This window comes from Dysidea avara, chromosome 9 (assembly GCF_963678975.1).
Source record: "Dysidea avara chromosome 9, odDysAvar1.4, whole genome shotgun sequence".
NCBI lineage: Eukaryota > Metazoa > Porifera > Demospongiae > Dictyoceratida > Dysideidae > Dysidea > Dysidea avara.
The window spans coordinates 28,231,059-28,250,276 of record NC_089280.1 but is presented as its reverse complement, the minus strand read 5'-3'; the positions used below and the strand labels follow the sequence as shown (position 1 = coordinate 28,250,276).

General features: G+C 37.1%; 2 protein-coding genes across 3 annotated transcripts in view; both read left to right on the top strand.

The window, feature by feature from the left end:
- Positions 1 to 762, top strand: part of LOC136267646 (intermembrane lipid transfer protein VPS13A-like) — a 225,998-nt gene extending 225,236 nt beyond the window's left edge. Inside the window, exons 20-22 of the mRNA XM_066062796.1 lie at positions 361 to 429; positions 473 to 555; positions 743 to 762. Of these exons, the coding sequence (XP_065918868.1) occupies positions 361 to 429; positions 473 to 555; positions 743 to 762 (172 nt within the window). The remainder of the gene's footprint in view (positions 1 to 360; positions 430 to 472; positions 556 to 742) is intronic.
- Positions 763 to 1,022: 260 nt separating this feature from the next.
- The window catches only part of LOC136267380 (intermembrane lipid transfer protein VPS13C-like), a 26,688-nt gene continuing 8,492 nt past the window's right edge, over positions 1,023 to 19,218 (top strand). Inside the window, exons 1-45 of one of the 2 annotated variants that reach the window (XM_066062507.1) lie at positions 1,023 to 1,135; positions 1,721 to 1,779; positions 1,831 to 1,915; positions 1,992 to 2,059; positions 2,445 to 2,532; positions 2,870 to 2,957; positions 3,151 to 3,268; positions 3,347 to 3,419; positions 3,473 to 3,547; positions 4,037 to 4,133; positions 4,592 to 4,609; positions 4,671 to 4,716; positions 5,292 to 5,358; positions 5,593 to 5,752; positions 6,608 to 6,675; positions 7,073 to 7,221; positions 7,419 to 7,522; positions 8,233 to 8,355; positions 8,412 to 8,463; positions 8,983 to 9,034; positions 9,100 to 9,144; positions 9,348 to 9,476; positions 9,529 to 9,609; positions 9,774 to 10,039; positions 10,491 to 10,644; positions 10,694 to 10,799; positions 10,862 to 10,927; positions 11,236 to 11,328; positions 11,376 to 11,427; positions 11,826 to 11,877; positions 11,927 to 11,968; positions 13,746 to 13,862; positions 13,922 to 14,002; positions 14,274 to 14,500; positions 14,631 to 14,772; positions 15,230 to 15,344; positions 15,811 to 15,846; positions 15,900 to 16,000; positions 16,772 to 16,953; positions 17,785 to 17,888; positions 17,942 to 18,207; positions 18,458 to 18,577; positions 18,629 to 18,781; positions 18,883 to 18,967; positions 19,020 to 19,102. In XM_066062507.1, coding sequence (XP_065918579.1) covers positions 1,055 to 1,135; positions 1,721 to 1,779; positions 1,831 to 1,915; positions 1,992 to 2,059; positions 2,445 to 2,532; positions 2,870 to 2,957; positions 3,151 to 3,268; positions 3,347 to 3,419; positions 3,473 to 3,547; positions 4,037 to 4,133; positions 4,592 to 4,609; positions 4,671 to 4,716; positions 5,292 to 5,358; positions 5,593 to 5,752; positions 6,608 to 6,675; positions 7,073 to 7,221; positions 7,419 to 7,522; positions 8,233 to 8,355; positions 8,412 to 8,463; positions 8,983 to 9,034; positions 9,100 to 9,144; positions 9,348 to 9,476; positions 9,529 to 9,609; positions 9,774 to 10,039; positions 10,491 to 10,644; positions 10,694 to 10,799; positions 10,862 to 10,927; positions 11,236 to 11,328; positions 11,376 to 11,427; positions 11,826 to 11,877; positions 11,927 to 11,968; positions 13,746 to 13,862; positions 13,922 to 14,002; positions 14,274 to 14,500; positions 14,631 to 14,772; positions 15,230 to 15,344; positions 15,811 to 15,846; positions 15,900 to 16,000; positions 16,772 to 16,953; positions 17,785 to 17,888; positions 17,942 to 18,207; positions 18,458 to 18,577; positions 18,629 to 18,781; positions 18,883 to 18,967; positions 19,020 to 19,102 — 4,569 coding nt within the window. In that variant the 5' untranslated portion in view covers positions 1,023 to 1,054. Of the gene's footprint in view, positions 1,136 to 1,720; positions 1,780 to 1,830; positions 1,916 to 1,991; positions 2,060 to 2,444; positions 2,533 to 2,869; positions 2,958 to 3,150; positions 3,269 to 3,346; positions 3,420 to 3,472; positions 3,548 to 4,036; positions 4,134 to 4,591; positions 4,622 to 4,670; positions 4,717 to 5,291; positions 5,359 to 5,592; positions 5,753 to 6,607; positions 6,676 to 7,072; positions 7,222 to 7,418; positions 7,523 to 8,232; positions 8,356 to 8,411; positions 8,464 to 8,982; positions 9,035 to 9,099; positions 9,145 to 9,347; positions 9,477 to 9,528; positions 9,610 to 9,773; positions 10,040 to 10,490; positions 10,645 to 10,693; positions 10,800 to 10,861; positions 10,928 to 11,235; positions 11,329 to 11,375; positions 11,428 to 11,825; positions 11,878 to 11,926; positions 11,969 to 13,745; positions 13,863 to 13,921; positions 14,003 to 14,273; positions 14,501 to 14,630; positions 14,773 to 15,229; positions 15,345 to 15,810; positions 15,847 to 15,899; positions 16,001 to 16,771; positions 16,954 to 17,784; positions 17,889 to 17,941; positions 18,208 to 18,457; positions 18,578 to 18,628; positions 18,782 to 18,882; positions 18,968 to 19,019; positions 19,103 to 19,218 lie in introns of both variants that reach the window. The other variant, XM_066062506.1, reaches the window with a different exon arrangement.

Here is a 19,218-nt window from a genome sequence, read left to right as displayed (position 1 = left end):
GGCCATTCATACCATTCAACAGTAGAGAAACAGCTACTGTGGAAGTAGTTGGCATTACTTTCTAGACAATAATAGGGATCTACAAGGCCAATCATCCTTATCTTTTCCTCGTATCTTGTCTTCACATCGCTATCCAGTTCCAAATAATATTTAGAATAGTGAATGGTAGTTTCAGTCAAGCTTTCTGCCATGAATCGTCTTTTTCATATACTCAGACGTTTATCCACTCAAAATGTCTGGCAGCGTAAGTCAAGTACTGCGTGTTCAACCTTGATGGACACACCTCCTGAATAAGCTCTATTAACTAAGTTACCATGCACATGTGTTACTAAGATACTAGCTACCTTATTATTATTATAGAGCTGCTATGGCACAAGTATCAAAGGTACAAGCTGGAGTAGCCCACAGACCATCAGCTAAAGGAATAAGGTTAGCTACATTGTCTATCAACATCATGTGATGTTGTGTGTAGTGTTAGTGCTACAGTGGGTGATGTGAGTGTTACTGGTATTGATGGTAATGATCAGCCATTAATTGTGGAGTCAACATGTAGTGGTGAGTATTGTCTTCCTTCAGTCTTCTTGTTTCTCTCCTACTGTTCTGTAAAAGTAGTTTCTGTTTTCTGTGACAGCTCTACATTATGAAATAGAATTTTGTCATAAGATGTAACAGATACATAGAGAGAAAATTTTTGCCCATTTCTAAGAAGTCTACTTGTTTAGTTTATATGATTATTGTACAGCTGTTGTCCAGTGTTTATAATCACAACAATAATAATTTAGTTGGCCTATGCACACGCACTTGTGAACTTTATTAATATCTTTATCGTTACCCCCAAACCTTAGAGACGGTCCTATTCACTGATAAATAAACAGTGTTTACCAGTATAGTCTAAGTTTGACTGATGGTGAAAGTTTACAAGATTTACCCCAGCTCCTCTTTTGACTTTTGTGATATGCAGCACCTCATTCTGTCAGAACACACAAAGACTAGTGACATTTAGTGTATCATTGTTCCTACAGGAAGTGCTACGTTAGTGAATGTGAAGTTTGAGATGAACCCAGTGGACATTTCAGCTGATAACAGTATCAGATTAATAGCTGCTGTGAAACCATTAAGAGTGACTTATAATGCAGTAAGTATGATATTTAATATTCCAGTAAAAGTTATATGCATAAGCTGTAACATTCACAGACACTTACTTTCACCAATACCAATGTGACGGATATGGCTAACCCAAAAATGAATAAAAATCAATATGAACTCAGTATAATGCAGTGAAGCATCATTATTGTGTTTATAGAATACGCATGTGACAAGTCTGGTGAGGTTATATACCAAATTGCAACTTATAAATTCCGAGCACTTTTATAAAGCATGAAAAACATTACCTTGAAGCTTACATGAAAACGATCTGAATACGTATCTAGTGAACATTAACAAATGCCATTGTTTCCCTCAGTTCTGTATTGAGAGTAGTCACCAGTTAAGAGAAGTGTATTTAGATGACACTCCAACCTCAATAATGGGTTACGTATAAGCAAAAGAGAGGGAAATAGAATTCTTCAGTTTATTTCAGAAGGTCCTGCTCCTAGAAAGATCGAGATATTCTAATAGAGTATTTATATATACGTTAGTAACACACTTTTAATTGGCCTAGTATGGAGAGATGTCATGCTACAAAAGTATCCATTATTATCAGATGGTCTCTTCTCTGTAGACTACCATTGATCATGTGATCAGCATCTTCAAGTTACCTAAAGATGTCCACCTACAACAGTGAGCACATCAGACCAGCTGACACTACTAGTGTACTTGTGTGTTGTGTAGAGTATCCACTACTACAGTTCAGTCATTAAAACAACTGAGGACACAGACTAGGACTGGTCTACAACATGCTATCAGCCAGAGGAGGGTAAAGAATTGAGTATAGTCTTGTTGATGCATAAAACAAGAAAGTTCCTGTAAAATGTTTATTCACAATTATACAGGTGTATGATATTAATATCAAACTGGAGTCACCATATGTTGTAGTTCCTGAAAATGGACTGCTAAGAAAGTAATGCAACATGTAGTCTGTCTGTATGTTTGTCTGTATGTTTGTCTGTATGTTTGTCTGTCCATCCACTTATGAGTGTAGCAAATATATTTGTAAATCATGTCTGTCTGTACGTCTGTATGTCCATTTGCATAGTATGTGACTGTGATTTGTGCATGTACGGCAACCTCCTCCAAGAGTGCAAGCGGTTTAAAAACTTGCTAATTAAAGGAGATGGTACCAATTTCACTAGTCAGTATTTATCCCAAGCAAAACAGGGTGAATGCTTGTGAGCTAAACAGGTACCACACTATTAGTTTTTTTCGCTTGCATTCTTGTGAGATGATGTTGCATTTAAGCGGTTATACGTGTGTTCATAAATTTGTCATTTATTTTTACTATTCAGCTCATCCAGTGTTCTGGTGGCTGATCTTGGCTGTCTACTGGTCACTAGTGATACTAAACATCATCTGCCATCAGAGGAATCTGTTAAGGTTAGAACTTCATAATTCAACAGTAATATTTCTAGCACAGCTCTACATATGAACTTCATTCCAATGAAACAGAATACTCAAATAGAACTGTTTGGTTAACTATAAGTTTGTCAGCCTTACGTTGTGCTCACTGTACAATAAATGGATTTTACTAGTAAATTTGTATGTCCTGTACAAGAGGTATTTTGGATATAGACAATGTTCTCAATGTAGTTGCCATGTCCATTAAGAGAGGTGTAAAGTATTTTGCCCTTTGTGGCTACTGACAAGTTATATACTCATGATGTTACCACTAACTACTGTATGTAAAATCACTTATACATCTACGTTATTTTAGAATGCTACATTAGAGGAGCTATCTGAGGCATTCTACGACAAGTTTGATGTTAAAGTTCAAAATGTTCAAATTATCGTTGCTGGAAAAGGTAAGTGTTTTTTTCTGAGATTGTGTTTGTTCCGGTCATTTGATTTAATATGTGGCTTCCTGCTACACTGTGCATGTAGATGGACTGTGTGTAGCAGAAAGTTCTAAATTTGAGCATTTATAGAATTTATCGAGGCTACTCTTTATAATAATCGGAGAACATCATTTCATTCCTGTGTTATTATCCTTTACAGGAGACAACTGGGAAGAGGCCAGAAGTAGTGGAAAGTCTAAGCTTCATGTTCTGGAGAAGATTGCTGTCGATCTACAACTAAAGAAGTGTCTACTATCAAATGATACTCGTCTGCCAGGGTAAGTTGTTTCCAGTTCCTAATCTGTTATAACAGTCACCACTTTTTCACAAAAAATATTAAACCATCCTTTCTATAGGATGATTATTGATGGGAACTTACCAAGTTTGCAGTTGAGTTTATCAGATAAGAAGTTGACAGAGATCATCAAGGTGTGTAGTTGTGAGTGTCTCTCTTTATCACTTGTTATCACTCCCTCCCTCAGATTGGACTGAGTATTCCAGTACCTCCTTCTGTAGTTGAGGCTGACCCCAACACTGTGACTGTGAAAGGAAATGATGTAATATTACCATAAGTGATGTCATCATGTGATAGAGTAGATCCTGTGCCATGTATAAATGTGACCCGATCTGTAACAACCTGTCTTACAGGCTTTTCAGTCAGTATGACGTGACATCACTCTTATAGCAACTTTAAAGTTTAATTGTCAGCTTAACACTGCTACATAGCACAATAATGTGGCAAAGCTTCAAGTAAGGCATGATAAGTTAAGAGTCACCACCAAACCTGGATATCTAGAAAATGGCTATGTAGAACTGACCGGGTCACTAATGTAGGACAAGCTAATGAGATAATTCCATAGACTTGCATATTTACTCTGATAAACCATGCAACTAAATACGTTAAATGGAACATTCCCTAATATGTATATTCATTACAGATCCACTTTGTGTATTGGTATGTTGTGTTATATGTGTTGGTATAATTTTTGACTGTTACTAATCCTCTGTGTTCACTCACTACATTCCTTGTTCATCCCCCTCGGTAGCTGATGAAAGAAATTCCATCGACAGTTGATGTGGATGGCTTGGCACGTCGTTTATCTACTGCTGCTGCTGAGGTTACTGAAGATGATAGTGAAAGTGGTAAGCAGCTTTATCTTCTCTGGAACAAAATATTACACTGTATCTGTGGCTTTTATTTGCTCCTATGAAACGGTAGTTTGTGTTTGAGCGAATTGTAAAATGGTCAAAGGTTTTCCTGATTCTTGTGCACGGTGAAAATACAACTGATTCTTGTATGTTGAAAATACAGAAAAATACAGCACAAGAGTGAAATGAAATGCTGTGTTAACCTTGAGGGGTTAATGCAACTACCCAATGTTAGATGCTACTACATAGATAATATAAAGCAACATGGCATCTTGTTTCTCCCGTATAAAATATTTGAATTTTCTTCATTACAGACCTTGCAACTTTTTGAGCTCCTGTTACAAGTGACCCCATTAAACTTCGTTAAATAAAATTATGATTTTTCTATTAGAGTAATAATTACATTGTTGTATAGAAGTTCTACTGTTATCGATTTTATTGTGTTCCATTAGATGAGTATGCTACAGCAAGTGAGTGTGAAGGTGTGCTAGTGACTTGAATGTCATAACTACTCACGTTATCCACTAACAGGTGAAGGGGAAGATGATGAGAAGAAGAAGACCACAGGAGCTGACAAGTATGAGGCACCACATAGGTTGCCAGCAGTTTGAATCCTGGGATTGGGGGAACTTTTTTTCCTTTCTTTGACCCACTTTTCTGTTTCACATTATTAAGTAATGTCAAAGTGTTCCAGTTAACTCAAAGACTGCAGCACAAGTTGTATTAGGGAGGTCAAAATTCTTACGTCTAGCAGGTCACTTCAGAGCCCTACAAGTTGACCAGTGTACAAGTACATTGTACACTAACCTCTAACCACTCAATAATCAGATTGGGAAGACTATGTCTTCTACTGTGTGTTCTATTGCAATAATTCTGACAGGCTGTGTACTTAAATTGGTTCAGTTTATCCAAACTAAAATCCGCTAATCCTTCATCCAATGCAAATCTGTGTTAATTAATAACTAATTCACCAAATCTTTTCTTGCCAAAATCATATTACAACAAGTTTCCTCTTGCCAAACTTTTCTGCTTTACATTAGACCATTAATTTCATTTAGCTGATCTACATTTTGGTTGGATCTTACAATAACACTTAGTAATAATGTTCCATTGGTGTACTGTTGATGTGTTGTGTGTTGTGTGTCGTGTTAGGGACACTACTGATGTACAACCACTACCAACCAGTACTGGTGTGTTAGTGAAGATGGAGCTAGGAAGGGTTAGTAACAACAACAATATACTAGTAGTAGTTTCTGTTCTATTATATATTTGGATATTTTGAAGAACTTTGTCCTCACAATTTTACTCAGTCCATAAAATAGATTTAAGAATGTGTCAAGCAGTTGCTACTTAAGAAATGCTTTTGACTCCATAAAGGGTCTCTAGCAATTAATTTTAATTTCTAGACTCATTCACTGTTAAGCTTACAAACAACACATTTGTTTCTTATCAGATTGGGATATCATTTGATCATTGTAACAAGTCATCAGAAGACACACCTGTTGTTAGTTTGGAGATCAACACTGTCAAGGCTGACTATCGGAAACAGACTTGGGATGATGTTGCCGTGGTGACTGTTGCTAAGATATCAATACTCAGCCATCTTCTTGATGGTAACAATTGCACACAACGCACTGTAGCTATCCCCAAAATGTCATATTCCTTAGTAAGAGTGTAATATTAGCTGTAAGTTGTTGCAAGACCTGCTAGATTCAACTAAGTTACTCTAATAGAACACTCTTTATACTTATAGAAATACCCTAATACAACAGTCACATCTATGATTCCAACATATGTGACCAGATCTGCAAAAACCCGACACAATCGTGCAAGCCAAAATTCACAGCATAAACCTTTGAATACAATAGTTGCATATTATTTTTTAAAAGTCCGTAAATTTTTTGAACACTTTGTTGTTAGTGAAGGAAGGCACTAACAATACAAACCTGGATATCATCTTATTTGCCTACTCAAGAGGAGCTTGAAAATCTTTGTTTCATTGCAGTAGACACAAGGATATGGCATTTGTTTGCGTCACATCAAAACAATAGTATGCGATTAATCTTTCTTCAAAAATTTCACCTTTGTATATAGTAAAGAAAGGTGATACAAGGAAAAGGTTACCCAGTAACCGATTCCCCTACTCATAGTGGAAAAATTTTTTAACTCCATGTGTCATTCTGGTTGTAAGTTACAACCGTAGTAAGCACCTGTAATTTAATTTTCCCTATTTCTGTTGTTGCTGCTTCATAGGACAAGTTATTGGGATATAAAGCTGAAACCTTACCAGAGCATGCATTTGGCTAGGTAGAATTTATTTATTTAATAAACTGGATTTTGAAAAATGTGCAATAGTGTTGGATTTTCATAGATCCAGTCACATATAAATGTAGTTTTGCTGAGGTTATCCATCCAGGCTGTGCCACTTGGTGGTTTACCACATGTAAAGTTTTCTTCCTGTTTGCTAGGTCCCCCAAGACCATTCTTTGAAAATGAAGTGGCTGACACTGGGTTTGTCACAGTCAACTACTGTAAGGTAAGGAAAACACAGGAAGGAATGTATTTTGTGTGTCTTTGTCAAATTGTTTGAAATGATACTACCAAAAACATTTTAATAGAACAGTCAGAGTTAATACTCTAATAGAGCAGTCAAATGTACTTTGAATAAACCATCTGGGTGTAAAATTTGACTCTATATACTTTTATCTCTGAAAGGGGAAAATGTCTATATTATATATAGCAAAAAAAAAAAAACGACCAAAAAATTATCTTGATCTCAAAGTATTCACTATAGAGAGGTTCACTTGTATAGTTATCTAGCTGTTAATCAGTTCAGTTAACACAGAAGTATTTGCACTATCAAGTATGCTCCTAATAGAGCAGTCAGATACACTCTCTTGTATATCACATTTATTGATGTCCATTTCCCACAGGCCAACACATCAGGTCCACAGTTCAACACTTACTATCGCTCTACTAAACAATCCATTAATGCTGCACTGGCTCTGCTAAGGGTCAACATTAATGAAGAAGCTCTTCCAAAACTGATCAGCATCTTCCAAAACATGGGAGATGATATCAGGTTAGTTCTGTACTCTGTGTGTTATGTGTACAGGGAGACCTCAGTTGGTAGCTGACAAGATCACTTCATTATACTTAAATATTTAGTAGATACATTGTATTACTATAACTTCAGTTGCATCAATTTTATCAAAAATACTTTAAAATTTTATTAGCCAGTTGTTAACACTAACAAAGTTATCATTGTTTTGTTGATAGCTCACTACTGAAACAGAAAGAAGATAAACAAGTCAAACTGGTGGAACAACCTAAACCAGTACCACTGGCTGGTACTCCAGTGGATAAGGAGGATGTTACTCCAGGTAGGGAAAGTGTTTTTTTCATTTTTGATCTACAGAAAGCAATTGTACAATTGTAAATTTGATTCTTCCATTGTAATGCCTACACACTCATGATACTTTTTAACTTTGTTGATAAACTGTTCTCTTCATTGTCCAAGTTTTGTGCTAGAAGTGTGTCTAGAATTTTAACTATAGACCAGTTGATCAAGTGCCTCAAAACAACAGCCTTCTCAAAGGCCTGCCGCCTAACTTGTCAGTCTTGTGCTGCCAAGCAATTTTTTCCCATTAATAATAAGTGCAACCAACTAAAACAGTGTGGCATTAAATGGAAATAAATGGCAATACTCTTTAGACCACAATGGTATATTGTTTATTGTGGTGCTACTGGTGTGAAGAGTTAGATGACCAGCTACTAACATACTAGAGTAGTAGAGTAGCTTATCGTGTTATCACAATAACGATCCTAATTCTTTCAGCCCATGCATTTTACCTATGACATCAGGAAACACCATCATCTTTATGTTATTTCCAATGTTAAACAACTTACTTTTCTGTAGTAATTTGGGTGTTTAGCTTACTACAGTAGAGGAACAATATATGTTATACTGCACTTAGAAACCTTACATGTACCTGCAGTCGGTCCATAATAAAATTATGTTAATAAAATATTTATATTAATTCTAGTTCCAATATACAGGGATCGCTCTACATGTGTTTAATGTTGTGTGTAGTTCAACCTGTTGTGGATGATAAAGTGATTGAACTACGTTTTGAGGGTCACTTTGGAGGTTTTGAGTTGGTCCTTGAAGGCAAGGGATCCAGTCAACAACAGTTACTACAAGCAAGTGTGACTGGTGTGTAGTACTTGTAACTGGCTAACATGTGAGAGATGATGTTTGTATGTGTTTAGACATTGATACTGATGTGAAGATCAACTCAAAGGAAATTGTGGTTATGGCAAGGTGTGTTCTATTAGAGTGTTTGTGTGCGATGCATCTAAATTCCTGGTCTTTGTTTATATGTATGGGTAGGGAATTTACCTTGATGAAAGTTGCTATTTCTAAAGGTCTGTATTTAAGTTACCATCTTCCACTTTAAATAGAAGATGAGTTGGGCCTCGAAGGCAAAGATGAGTCTAAACCTGAACTGTATCCCTAGAACTTATCTTGTGTTGCATGCTTTAAAGTAAGTATTCTCACTGGTAAAGTTTTGGGCGAATTTTGGGTTAATCTAAGGTCAACCCATCTTCAGCATGCTTTACATCCTCAAATTTGAACTCACCTTGAAATCACCAAAAATTGCTTAGTGTATTGGATAAATTGGTAATACGTATGTAAATTTGCTCATGCCATGATCCCAGTACGTATGTGAGTTTGTTCATGTTGACGGTGCTGTAAAGACACCCTCTTCATGAGTTTATTGTGACATTTTATTATAAAACGTTTGTTGCTGAGTTTGTTATTGTTTATCTTGTTACACAGCATATCAGATGTGGCCCTTCAGGACCCTGACACAACTTCATTATACCACAAGGTGGGATAGAGCAACTATGTGTGGGTTTGTGCATTTGTGCATGTTTAAATTGTTCGCCTGTTTAGATTGTGTCCAAATCTGATGAGTCAGAACATATCGTCAAAGCAAAGGTACAGTTTGCACATTGGTAAACATTTTAGAATTTATATTTAAATCCTTGGATCTACTGCATTTACTATAATATTTGTCATTAAGCTTTCATCTCCAGTTTTAAATTGTAGTTGTTTTCTTATTGTACCGCAATTTGTTAGCCTTGAATTTAGTACTCGGAAGAGTCAATCACATCTGTTGACTGTGCTTGTTCCCTCCTCAGGTTATTGTATACAAGGAGGCAATTGAAGGAGATGCTATCAGTGATCTTAGCAGAGCTAACCTTGCAGTAGACGCTAGTGTTGCTCAACTACAAGTGATCGTGTCATTTACATTTGTCAAGAGAATAATTGTAAGCAGACCACTCCACCATATTAATATGTAACTGCTTGTGGTGTTGGTAGGATTTTGCTACTAATCTTCATATCAATCATAAACTGCTTAATTCAGCCAGTCACGTGGCCACTGAACAAGTCTCCAAAGCTGTAAGTAAACCCCTTTAGATTGTGTGTGTGCGTGCGTGCGTGCGTCTGTACATGCGTGCGTACACATGGGTATTCGTGTGTGCGTTTCGTGTTTTAGAATGCCCGTTATGGGGGTATAGTGTGTGCTTTGTATCAAGAGGCTGTCATGTTCTTCCTTTTCACAGGCCAGTGCTATCAGAGAGAGAAACACGTCCAGGATTAGACTAAACTTAACACTCAATGCTCCACTGATTGTCGTCCCAACTAGCACTACTAACGATTCCTCAGAGATTATGGTAGTCAACCTCGGTCAGCTAGTCGTCCGCAACCAATTTATTATGGGATCTGACTATGACAAAGAAACAGATCCCTCACAACTTGTATCTTCTACTGGGGAACCAGCCATAATGGACAAGCTGTCCCTATCAGTTACTTCCATCAAGGCACACAAGTAATGATCAATTCTTAGTATGCTATGCCCTTTTCTGTGACTAAAGGAAGTTTAACAATACCAAATCTATTTAGGGTGGGGCATGAACTTAAACTAATCATGTCCCAGCTGAACTATTATATTCCACCAGCAAAATTGATGTTTGCTACTTGACAAGATGTAAAATGGATTAGTGACTAATATCTAGATTATTGAAAATATATATATTATCTAGATTAATTGTTACTCAATTAATTTCCCAACACTGGTTTGTTGTTAAAATTATATCCATTGCTCCAGTAGAACATGTGTTTTATGGGAACAAAATTGTTTACTTGAGCCCCTTATTATATTGTAATTACAGGAACCTATGAAACAGTTCATACAAGGAATTAAAATCCTAACACAAATTTTGTCTTTGCTATTTATGTCAGAAATGGTGGTGATGTTTTTGTGTCTCTCTTCTTCATAGGCTCAAGAGTATTGACTCTATTAAGACTAAACTGGAGAAGGCAGCCATACTAGTCAAGTTAACAGAGTGTGCAACACAAGTTACACGCAGCCTCAGTCCTTGGTGTAAACCACTACCACTAGTAGATGTGTCTGTACACTTGGACACCATATTTGTGAGTAGTGTAGTGTGTGTCACTTCAGTACACTTCCTTCTTGTTGTAGGTCTACTTCAGTCCTGAGGTGTTCAATGCTGTCATGAAGGTTGTGGAGTCTGCTAAAGTGCTTGCAGTCACTAGTAGTGATGCTATCCAACCAGCTGACAAAGAAGGTGACTCACACAACACTCCCTTACTCTTTCTTATGTACAGGTGTATACTCCGGTATTATTAGATCAAGACAAACCTGCTGAGCCGGCTGAACAAGATAAAGCAGTAGAACCTGTTGATGAAAAGTCAGGTAAGAACAATCAAAGATTGGAACAGCTTGCCAGTATCTGTCATAGAATCAGAAAACATAGATACATTTACTAATTACTTATTGTCTATCTAATTGTTTGCTGTATATCTTATGTGTATGTGTGATTTCTTTGGGGTGTTGATCGCCCCCTGGGCGCATCGGCAATTGCCGTCTGCCCAGTAACAATAAATAAAATAAGTAAGGTTTTGTTTATTATTAACTGCTTAGCTTTACTTTATGTACTAAAAATCATATGAGATAGTTTTGTTCTGTCGAAAATATCATTTTTTTCTTATCCTCCACTGCAGGAATGGGCAAGATAAAGTTCCATGCTACAATGGCTGGAGTGTCACTATTACTGAACTCTGGTGAAAGGAATGTGGCTGCAATAAAGGCTAAGAGTGAGTCACATCATATTAGTGTTATGACAATGTGGTGGGGCTTGTAGAGTTCTGTGTGGATGCTACATTGGATGATGCTGCCATTGCTGTAACCACAAGGTAACGTTGTGTTGTATTGTTATTTAATTCTGTATATCCTTTGTTATCAATACCTCAGCCTCGGCTTCATGTTAGCCTCACAACAGTATAATGGGGTTTAGCGTTAGGCAGTGTAGCCTTAGTCAGTGTAGCCTTAGGCACTGGAGAGCTGGAAATTAGGCTTTCAGCATAACTGGAGTCAGAGATTGCAACTGCTCTACTAGAGTATCTGCCGACTGCTCTATTAGAGTATATTGATCTTGTACTCAGTGCTCCACAGCCATTACTCTTTTAGTATGAGGCATCTGCTTTTTGTCTCAGTGGTAGCTACACTAATGGTTTTAAAAACTATGATACAGTTCTTGTGTTTTTACAAATGTGTGTCATGTATGCTACAAGACTTTCGCTGTTCTTCATAGCCTGAGGACAGTGCAAGTATCAGACTTATCTCACAACACATTATACCCACTGGTGAGTAACTAACTGTATTAGATGTCTGCCATTACTAGCTGTCCTTCAGGTGGTGAATAGTGAAGGAGATGGAGACACCATATTTGTTAAGGTCAGTGATTGTAGTAGTAATAGTACTCTTTGAGTATAGTTTGTGTGCCTGTGTGTATAGTGTAGTGTGTCTGTCTGTCTGTCTGTCTGTGTGTAGTGTGTCTGTGTGTAGTGTGTGTGTGTAATGTAGTGTGTCTGTCTGTCTGTCTGTCTGTGTGTAGTGTCTGTGTTGTGTGTGTGTGTGTTCACCTGTGAGACATGGTATAGCCTCCTGCAGGTTACTAGTCCTGCTCCAGGAGGATTTGTCTGCACTGACTCATACCACCTGAGTAGTTCCCAGTGTTTCACTGCTTAGAAGTGACCATGTATACAGCAGCCAAAGGGATTTTCTTTGTTTGTGTGTATCTGTAATGTGTATATAACACATGCAAACTATAGTGTACCGTTGTGTGAGCACTTTTTCATACTGCATGGAGGATCACCATTTTGTTATAGTACACAAAACACACATACAGTTACCTAGGTAACAATATTCCTCTATGTAGGCCTTCTATGATCACAAGACACACTCAACACAATTTATTGCTCTAATAACAGACCAAGGTGTTAAAGTTTTTGTCTTTTATCAAATTAAGTTGGGATCCTCCACAAAAATGACACACACTGCCTAAAATTCCACCTAGAAATATCTTGCGTGATGAAAATCACCTTTATGGAATAATATTAGTCCATCTTACATCAATACAGCATTAAAAGCAAGAAAACACTTACAGGCAGCCGGATATAGAATTTTTAAAAATCACCAAACTCGAATTTTCATCTGGCTGCCAGCCTGCCTGCCCACCTGACCACAGTCACAAGGCTGGAGGCCAAACAAAGCAGCACATGGCCACCATTTTACGCCATAATAAAAAACTTGCCAGTAGGGTATGCCTTTTGGGGTTCCAACAAGTGTGTGCCCTTTGTGCCTTGTCTCTCCTTTTTTCTTCAATCAGACTGTCTTCGTCCTTTTTTATGCAATGAAACCATTTTGAGGTGTTAATTTTCCCTATAAACACTTTCCTTGAGCGGCATATTTAGATGCCACAAATTTATTTTAAGTGTAAGATACCAATAACTTCATGATAGGTTCAATACCACACCCACTCGACTATGCCTATTAACTTGATAATATTGATCAAGCACTGCCTCTTAACAATCTGTTCACTCAATCACCATGACACACCCTGTTATTATTGGTCTAGCTGTATTCATAATGCTAGCACAATGAAAAATATGCCACACCCCCAGGGTGAAAGGCTGACTCGAGATACTCTAATACAGCAGTCACATGTGTATAGCTGCATGCATTAACAAACAAACTAGTGTATTAATTTAAAATGAAGTAGGATCCAAGCAATAAAAAGTAGTGAAACAAGAGATGAATGATGGCATTACAGCATAGCTCAGTGGGAAATCCCTACTTTAGCATTGAACAAAATGATTGTTATAACATGCCAGTGTAAGCACTGTAATACCATCATTCATCTCTTGTTTCACTACCTTTAATTGTTTGGATCCCTACTACTTCATTTTATAATTTTTAATATACTAGTTCGCAAATTAACCCAAGTGTACAAGGTGATTAACAGCTAACCCAGTTCTATTATCTACATCAAGGACGTACGTAGCTCACCCATGTAGATACCAAACATTATAATACACTGCAATATCCAAATTAATACACAATATATATGCAATGTGCTCATTTTGATCACTGGGACTACAAAAATATATGCAGCAACTTAACTGTGTGCATAACAGTGTACCAAGGTCATGATATTTTCTATGCTGTTCAGGTGGTGCTACATCGAGACACCTCCACTCAACAGGACACTGATCCTGACATGGTTGTTACTGCTGAAGTTCATCGGATAAATGTTGCCTTCGTATATCGGTTCATCTCTGAAATTCAGGTACATTTGCCCCCTGACTGTCATTATGACTCAGCCTGGGGCTTGTTTCTTATTTACAGCAATTTGTGGACAAGTTACAAATCAGCAATAAGGCTGTTAAACAAGCTGAAGACACTGCCAAAGAAACAGCCACCACCACTGTGAGTTGATAGTGTTGTGTGTGTTGTAGCTTACTTTTTGTGCACCTCTTTGTATTAGTATACAATTTATAGCCAGTACACAGTGTCATTATCATTGATGGTAACACCATTGTGCCTATGTACATATGTATATGATGAAGGCAGTTAGCTTGAATATTTTACAACCTACTTGGTTTGCACTTGGTATTTTTTGCTTTGTGTATGAGCCGTTGTATATCACAATGTTCATATGCTGGCTGACATATTTATTGTAGAACACTTTGTTACGCAGGTGAAAGCAATTGAGAAGAATTCAATGAAGATCAAACTAGACGTTAGCGTAAGGGCTCCTCAGATTCTGATCCCACGAAACTCACAGCACAAGGAAGGCTTTATCATCGACCTCGGCCATTTTGTGGTCCATAATTCTTTTCAAATAATCCCAGAGACCGCCCTGATGGAGAAGAAGGCAATAGTAGATATGATCTCTGTAGAAGTGACCGACATGACTGTAATCAGGTGATCCACTAACACTTGTTAGCTCTAGGTCACACTGTATTAACCACCACAACTTTTTCACCTCAAAATTATCACTCTTTTCTGCTGCCTGAATGCAACATTTTTAAAATACATTTATTCACCTCAACAGGTTTGTTATTGGTACATTATTATGCAAACACTTGCACTTATTGGAGCCACTGACAATGGAGGTCATGGTGGAACGTAACCTCAGCTCTTGGTACAAGGACGTCCCTCTTGTGAGCGTCAACGTGTACCTGCGTCCTGTGAAGGTCAGTGGTATTTATTGTATAGTATTTCTGTAATCACTGACTGTTATTGCCTTATACGTATATTGTATCCTACACAGACACACACACAAACACAACACACACACACAGACAATCACCGGCTCTTGTCAAGCAGCAAACAAACAGTATACTACATACTACATATATTTTGAGTTCCTTTGAAACTAAATCTCTCAAAAGTGTTCATGTTTAAATTACATTAATCATATATTTATAGCCAACTGTTTTTATAATCATAACCAAAAGCCAATCAAGTTCCGGTCATGTTGTATTAGCACTTATATACTGTATGTCGAATGCCAAAGAAATGTCCATGGTCTCATTTGCATATTAAGTGTAGATATGTATGTACTAACCCCTGAAATCAGGACACCATTAGAACATTCCTAGACCACTATGCTATCATGTACGTATTAACATTAAACATGGTCCACTACAGGTCCACATCAGTGATGATGACATCTCCATGATACTCAGCGTGTTACAACACAACTTGGAAGAGGGGAAACCACCAAAAACTACTGTAGAGTTGAAGGAAGACGTTCAAGATGATGGTACTATAAGCTGTAGTAGTGTATGTTTATGAAATATTTGTGTACATTAAATGGAGAAGGTAGAAATCCATAGTGAGTGATTTCAGCAGTGTTCCAGCATTTAACATAGAGTTAATGTATCAGCATGCTCCAATATGTATTAGTACCAAATCTTTAAGACTGTGTGCATGATAGTTGGAATGATTTACATATAATTTGTACTCAAGCCCACAGCAGTGTCTACATATAGTCACTCTGCCTTGGCCAAGTCTGAAACATGATTCTGTAGTCTAACAATCTGCCATACTGTCACTAGATAACAATTGAGTCATAGATTGTTTGCTTGTTTGAATTGTATTTTATAAATTACATACGTATTTTGAAATATTTATGTGCAGTGCTGTAATTCCATTCCATGGCCCAAATTATGTACACATGATGTAATTAACTACATAATAGTATTCTTCTATTGTGTGTACACCTGTAGTGTTCAATAAAGATGAAAACTCCACCGACACTTTAGGTAAGCACCATAGCAACAATCATTACAGATTGGTATATCTTCTAATTGATCAGTTGAGCCATCTGAGACTATCAAGGATCCCAACACAATGGTGACCATGAGTGTGTTAGTGGAGGATGTTAAAGTACTCCTATTCCACAAGGCAGTGCCTTTTGTGAGTTATTGTCATCTGTTGAGTTACCCAGTGTGGTCACTGTAATATGTGACAGCTTGTTAACACATGTTGTGTTGAGTGAACATGTTTGTTTACACTGTGGACACTTTATTAACCACACACAATTACCATCTTCTTTTTGTTCTTAAAGGTGTTATATATTGCTTCAGGTTATTAATTATTACAGGTTGTCATAGTTTCAGTTGTAGATGAAACTCCTGATCTGTAGGTTTGTGGTAGCAACTCGGACAGGATCTGCTATTGTATATATGAGGTCTAATGCTTCATACAGTAACAAAAAATTCATACAAAATCCATTATTAGAGAGGGGTCTGGGGTAGTAAAGGAACTGTGAAGAGGTTTACTGATTATCAACGTGTTCATCTGTACCAGATAAGCACTGGATTGTGTAGACAGAATGCAAAGCCTGTTATACATTGGACTCTCCAAATTAAGTGCATGATAGGAAAATCTCTCCATGATAAGGACAAGCCAACAGGTCTAAATCTATACATTTATCTATGAAAGAGGAAAACCTTTATATTACAGCAACTAAAATTCTGGTCCCAAAGTGTCAGAGGTTCTACTGCTTACTAAAACTTAGGTGTTTTTAATGCAGTTTTACGTGTCGTGTTGTTAGCCATTATAGTACGTACGGTAAAGCATCCCCACTACAAGTTTAAATGCGCTTTTTCTAAAAAATTTTCCTTTAACATTGTCTGCATACAACACATGTTGCTATGGTGACCATACACTAATAATGTCTTATAGAAAGTCAGCAAGATCTATAGTTGGAAGAGAAACAAGAAGATAGCATTGGCTAGTATTGAGATGACTAAACTGAAGGCAAAATTGAAGATTCTTACTAACAAGACAGTCAACGTTAAACTCTCACTACTAAATTTAAATATTGAAGATATCAGGGAGGATGGGGATACTGAGCGGATCTCACTGTGAGTGGTAACTGGCCAGTATGGCTGTATAGATCTGTGTGGCCTTCATAGCTGTTGTAATTCCATGTAAATCTAAGAGTAGCAAAAAGTAATACTCGCCACTACCACCACCACATATAGGGTGGAACCTATAACTGGTCTACTATACCTGCAATAAAGTGATTCACACTTCGTCGTCGTGATATGTCAAAAAATCACATGTTAAATTTAAAAATTTCCAACAGTACATGTAGTCTATTGTAGTCTAGTAGTAGTTATTGTAGTGTAAATTTAGAACTTTCTGTTGGTCCCAGTTTTTTCTACTGTGTTACATGCAAAAGATAATAAATACCTTCGAATGACGACTTTGTTAGTTTGTTACCCACAGCTTTAAATTTGGAAATGTTTGTTGATGTAATAGGATAGACTTTTATGTATGTATTGGATAGGTTGAACACACTATTATAACATCACTAAACAAGTTACACAAAACAACCAAAGAAAACCTGAGCATGCTAATATTTTGATCTCAGTATAATCCATGGAAGTAGCTAAGTACATGACGAGTGGTGAAGTTGTATACACCAACTGTGATTTATCCAGAATTCAAGCACTTTTACAAAACAAAGTACATTGCCTTGAAGCTTACATGAAGCACAATCCGAATATCTAACAAACCTTGTTTTGTATTAATACTACTGAAAGTCAACATGAAATACTTAATAAAACAATGCAATCCAGTCACATATAGTGGTGCTTAAAGTCTGCCTAACATTTTCTTGTACGTATGTACAACAGTTGTTACATAAGCATTTGTGACATGCTGAACACTTTTATTGACTGTTCTTGCAGGATGTTCCAGAACTACAAGGCTGCTGCTACACCTTCAGACACTGATACAAAATTCAAGATGGTTAAAGTGCGATTTATTAAAGATGAATGGAATCAGTTATCACGTAATTTATTATTTCATTATAATGGTGCTTATTTAGTGAAATATTCTCCGCAGTAAATACTAAAGTCAATTACCTGCAAGTCTTAGTGAATGTGAAGTTTATTTTTATGCTACTGGACTTTGCTAAGAGAAGTATCCCACTTCGTGAAGAGATTGAAAATGTGAGTGCATTATCTCAGCAACCAGAGCTGCCACAACAGCAACAGAAGACCACATCATCTGATGGAACTTCAATGAACATTGACATTGTTTTGAATGAGCCGAGAATAGCTCTACTAGAAGATGCATCAGAACAAAATTCCAGGGTCATTTTAATAAAGGTAATGGGACAATGAACAATCTTGAATAGTGGAGTGCAGTAGAACCCCTTTACATTGCCATGGGCAGTTACTTTTAACAAAATTTAGATTTTTCAGTTGTATAGATAGCTACAGTATATTGGACTCTATGGGGACCTTGGTTACTGTATACAGATAAATGTATAATGTCCTTTATTCATAGAGTCCTTAAGGGAAATTCCGCTGTTCTCTTCTCAAGCTGTTATCATTGTGGTATTTGTATTCCCTTCAGAGCTATCTTCAGTTGATACTCAACATGAAGGATGATAAGAAGACAATAGCATTCATTGGTAAAGACCTGAGTATCAGTCTCACACGTTACAACGCACTATCACAGCCTCCTCAATCAATGGTACGCCCTCACAATGGCATATACTAGTGTAATACTTGGTCACTGATACAGATAATGGCTCCTTGTGTGATACAATTCTCACTGGTGGATACCTCACTGGACACTAATGGAAACTTGGAAATAACTGAATCTGTTGACCTCACCATTTCCCCAGCAACTGTTAGACTATTACTGCATGTTATCCAGTCCATCCCTAAGGATGAGGTAGTGTGTGATGTGTGTATGGTGTAACAATACAACACACACTACACACGCGCGCACACACACACACACACACACACACATGAATGTGTACATTATCATAGACAAAAGAGGATGGCGGTGAGAACATTCCAGAATCATTTTGGAACACCAAAGCATTAGACAAGAACAAGTGGTACTTCACAGCAGGTCAGTCACAAACTACACACAATCATGGACTAATACTGATCCTCCATTATAGCTGACAGGTTGTATGAGGCACAGAATGCAATAAAGGAGTCTAGCGTTGATGTAAAGAAACCTGCTATAACTAAGAAAGAAAATGTGAGTTGTTAGGTTAATCGTTTTCTTGCTAAGATGTTATATTATTAGCTGTGTAGTATATATGATCACTGAAAAGTTTTTGCATAAAATTTTGTAGATGTTATACGTACTTTGTG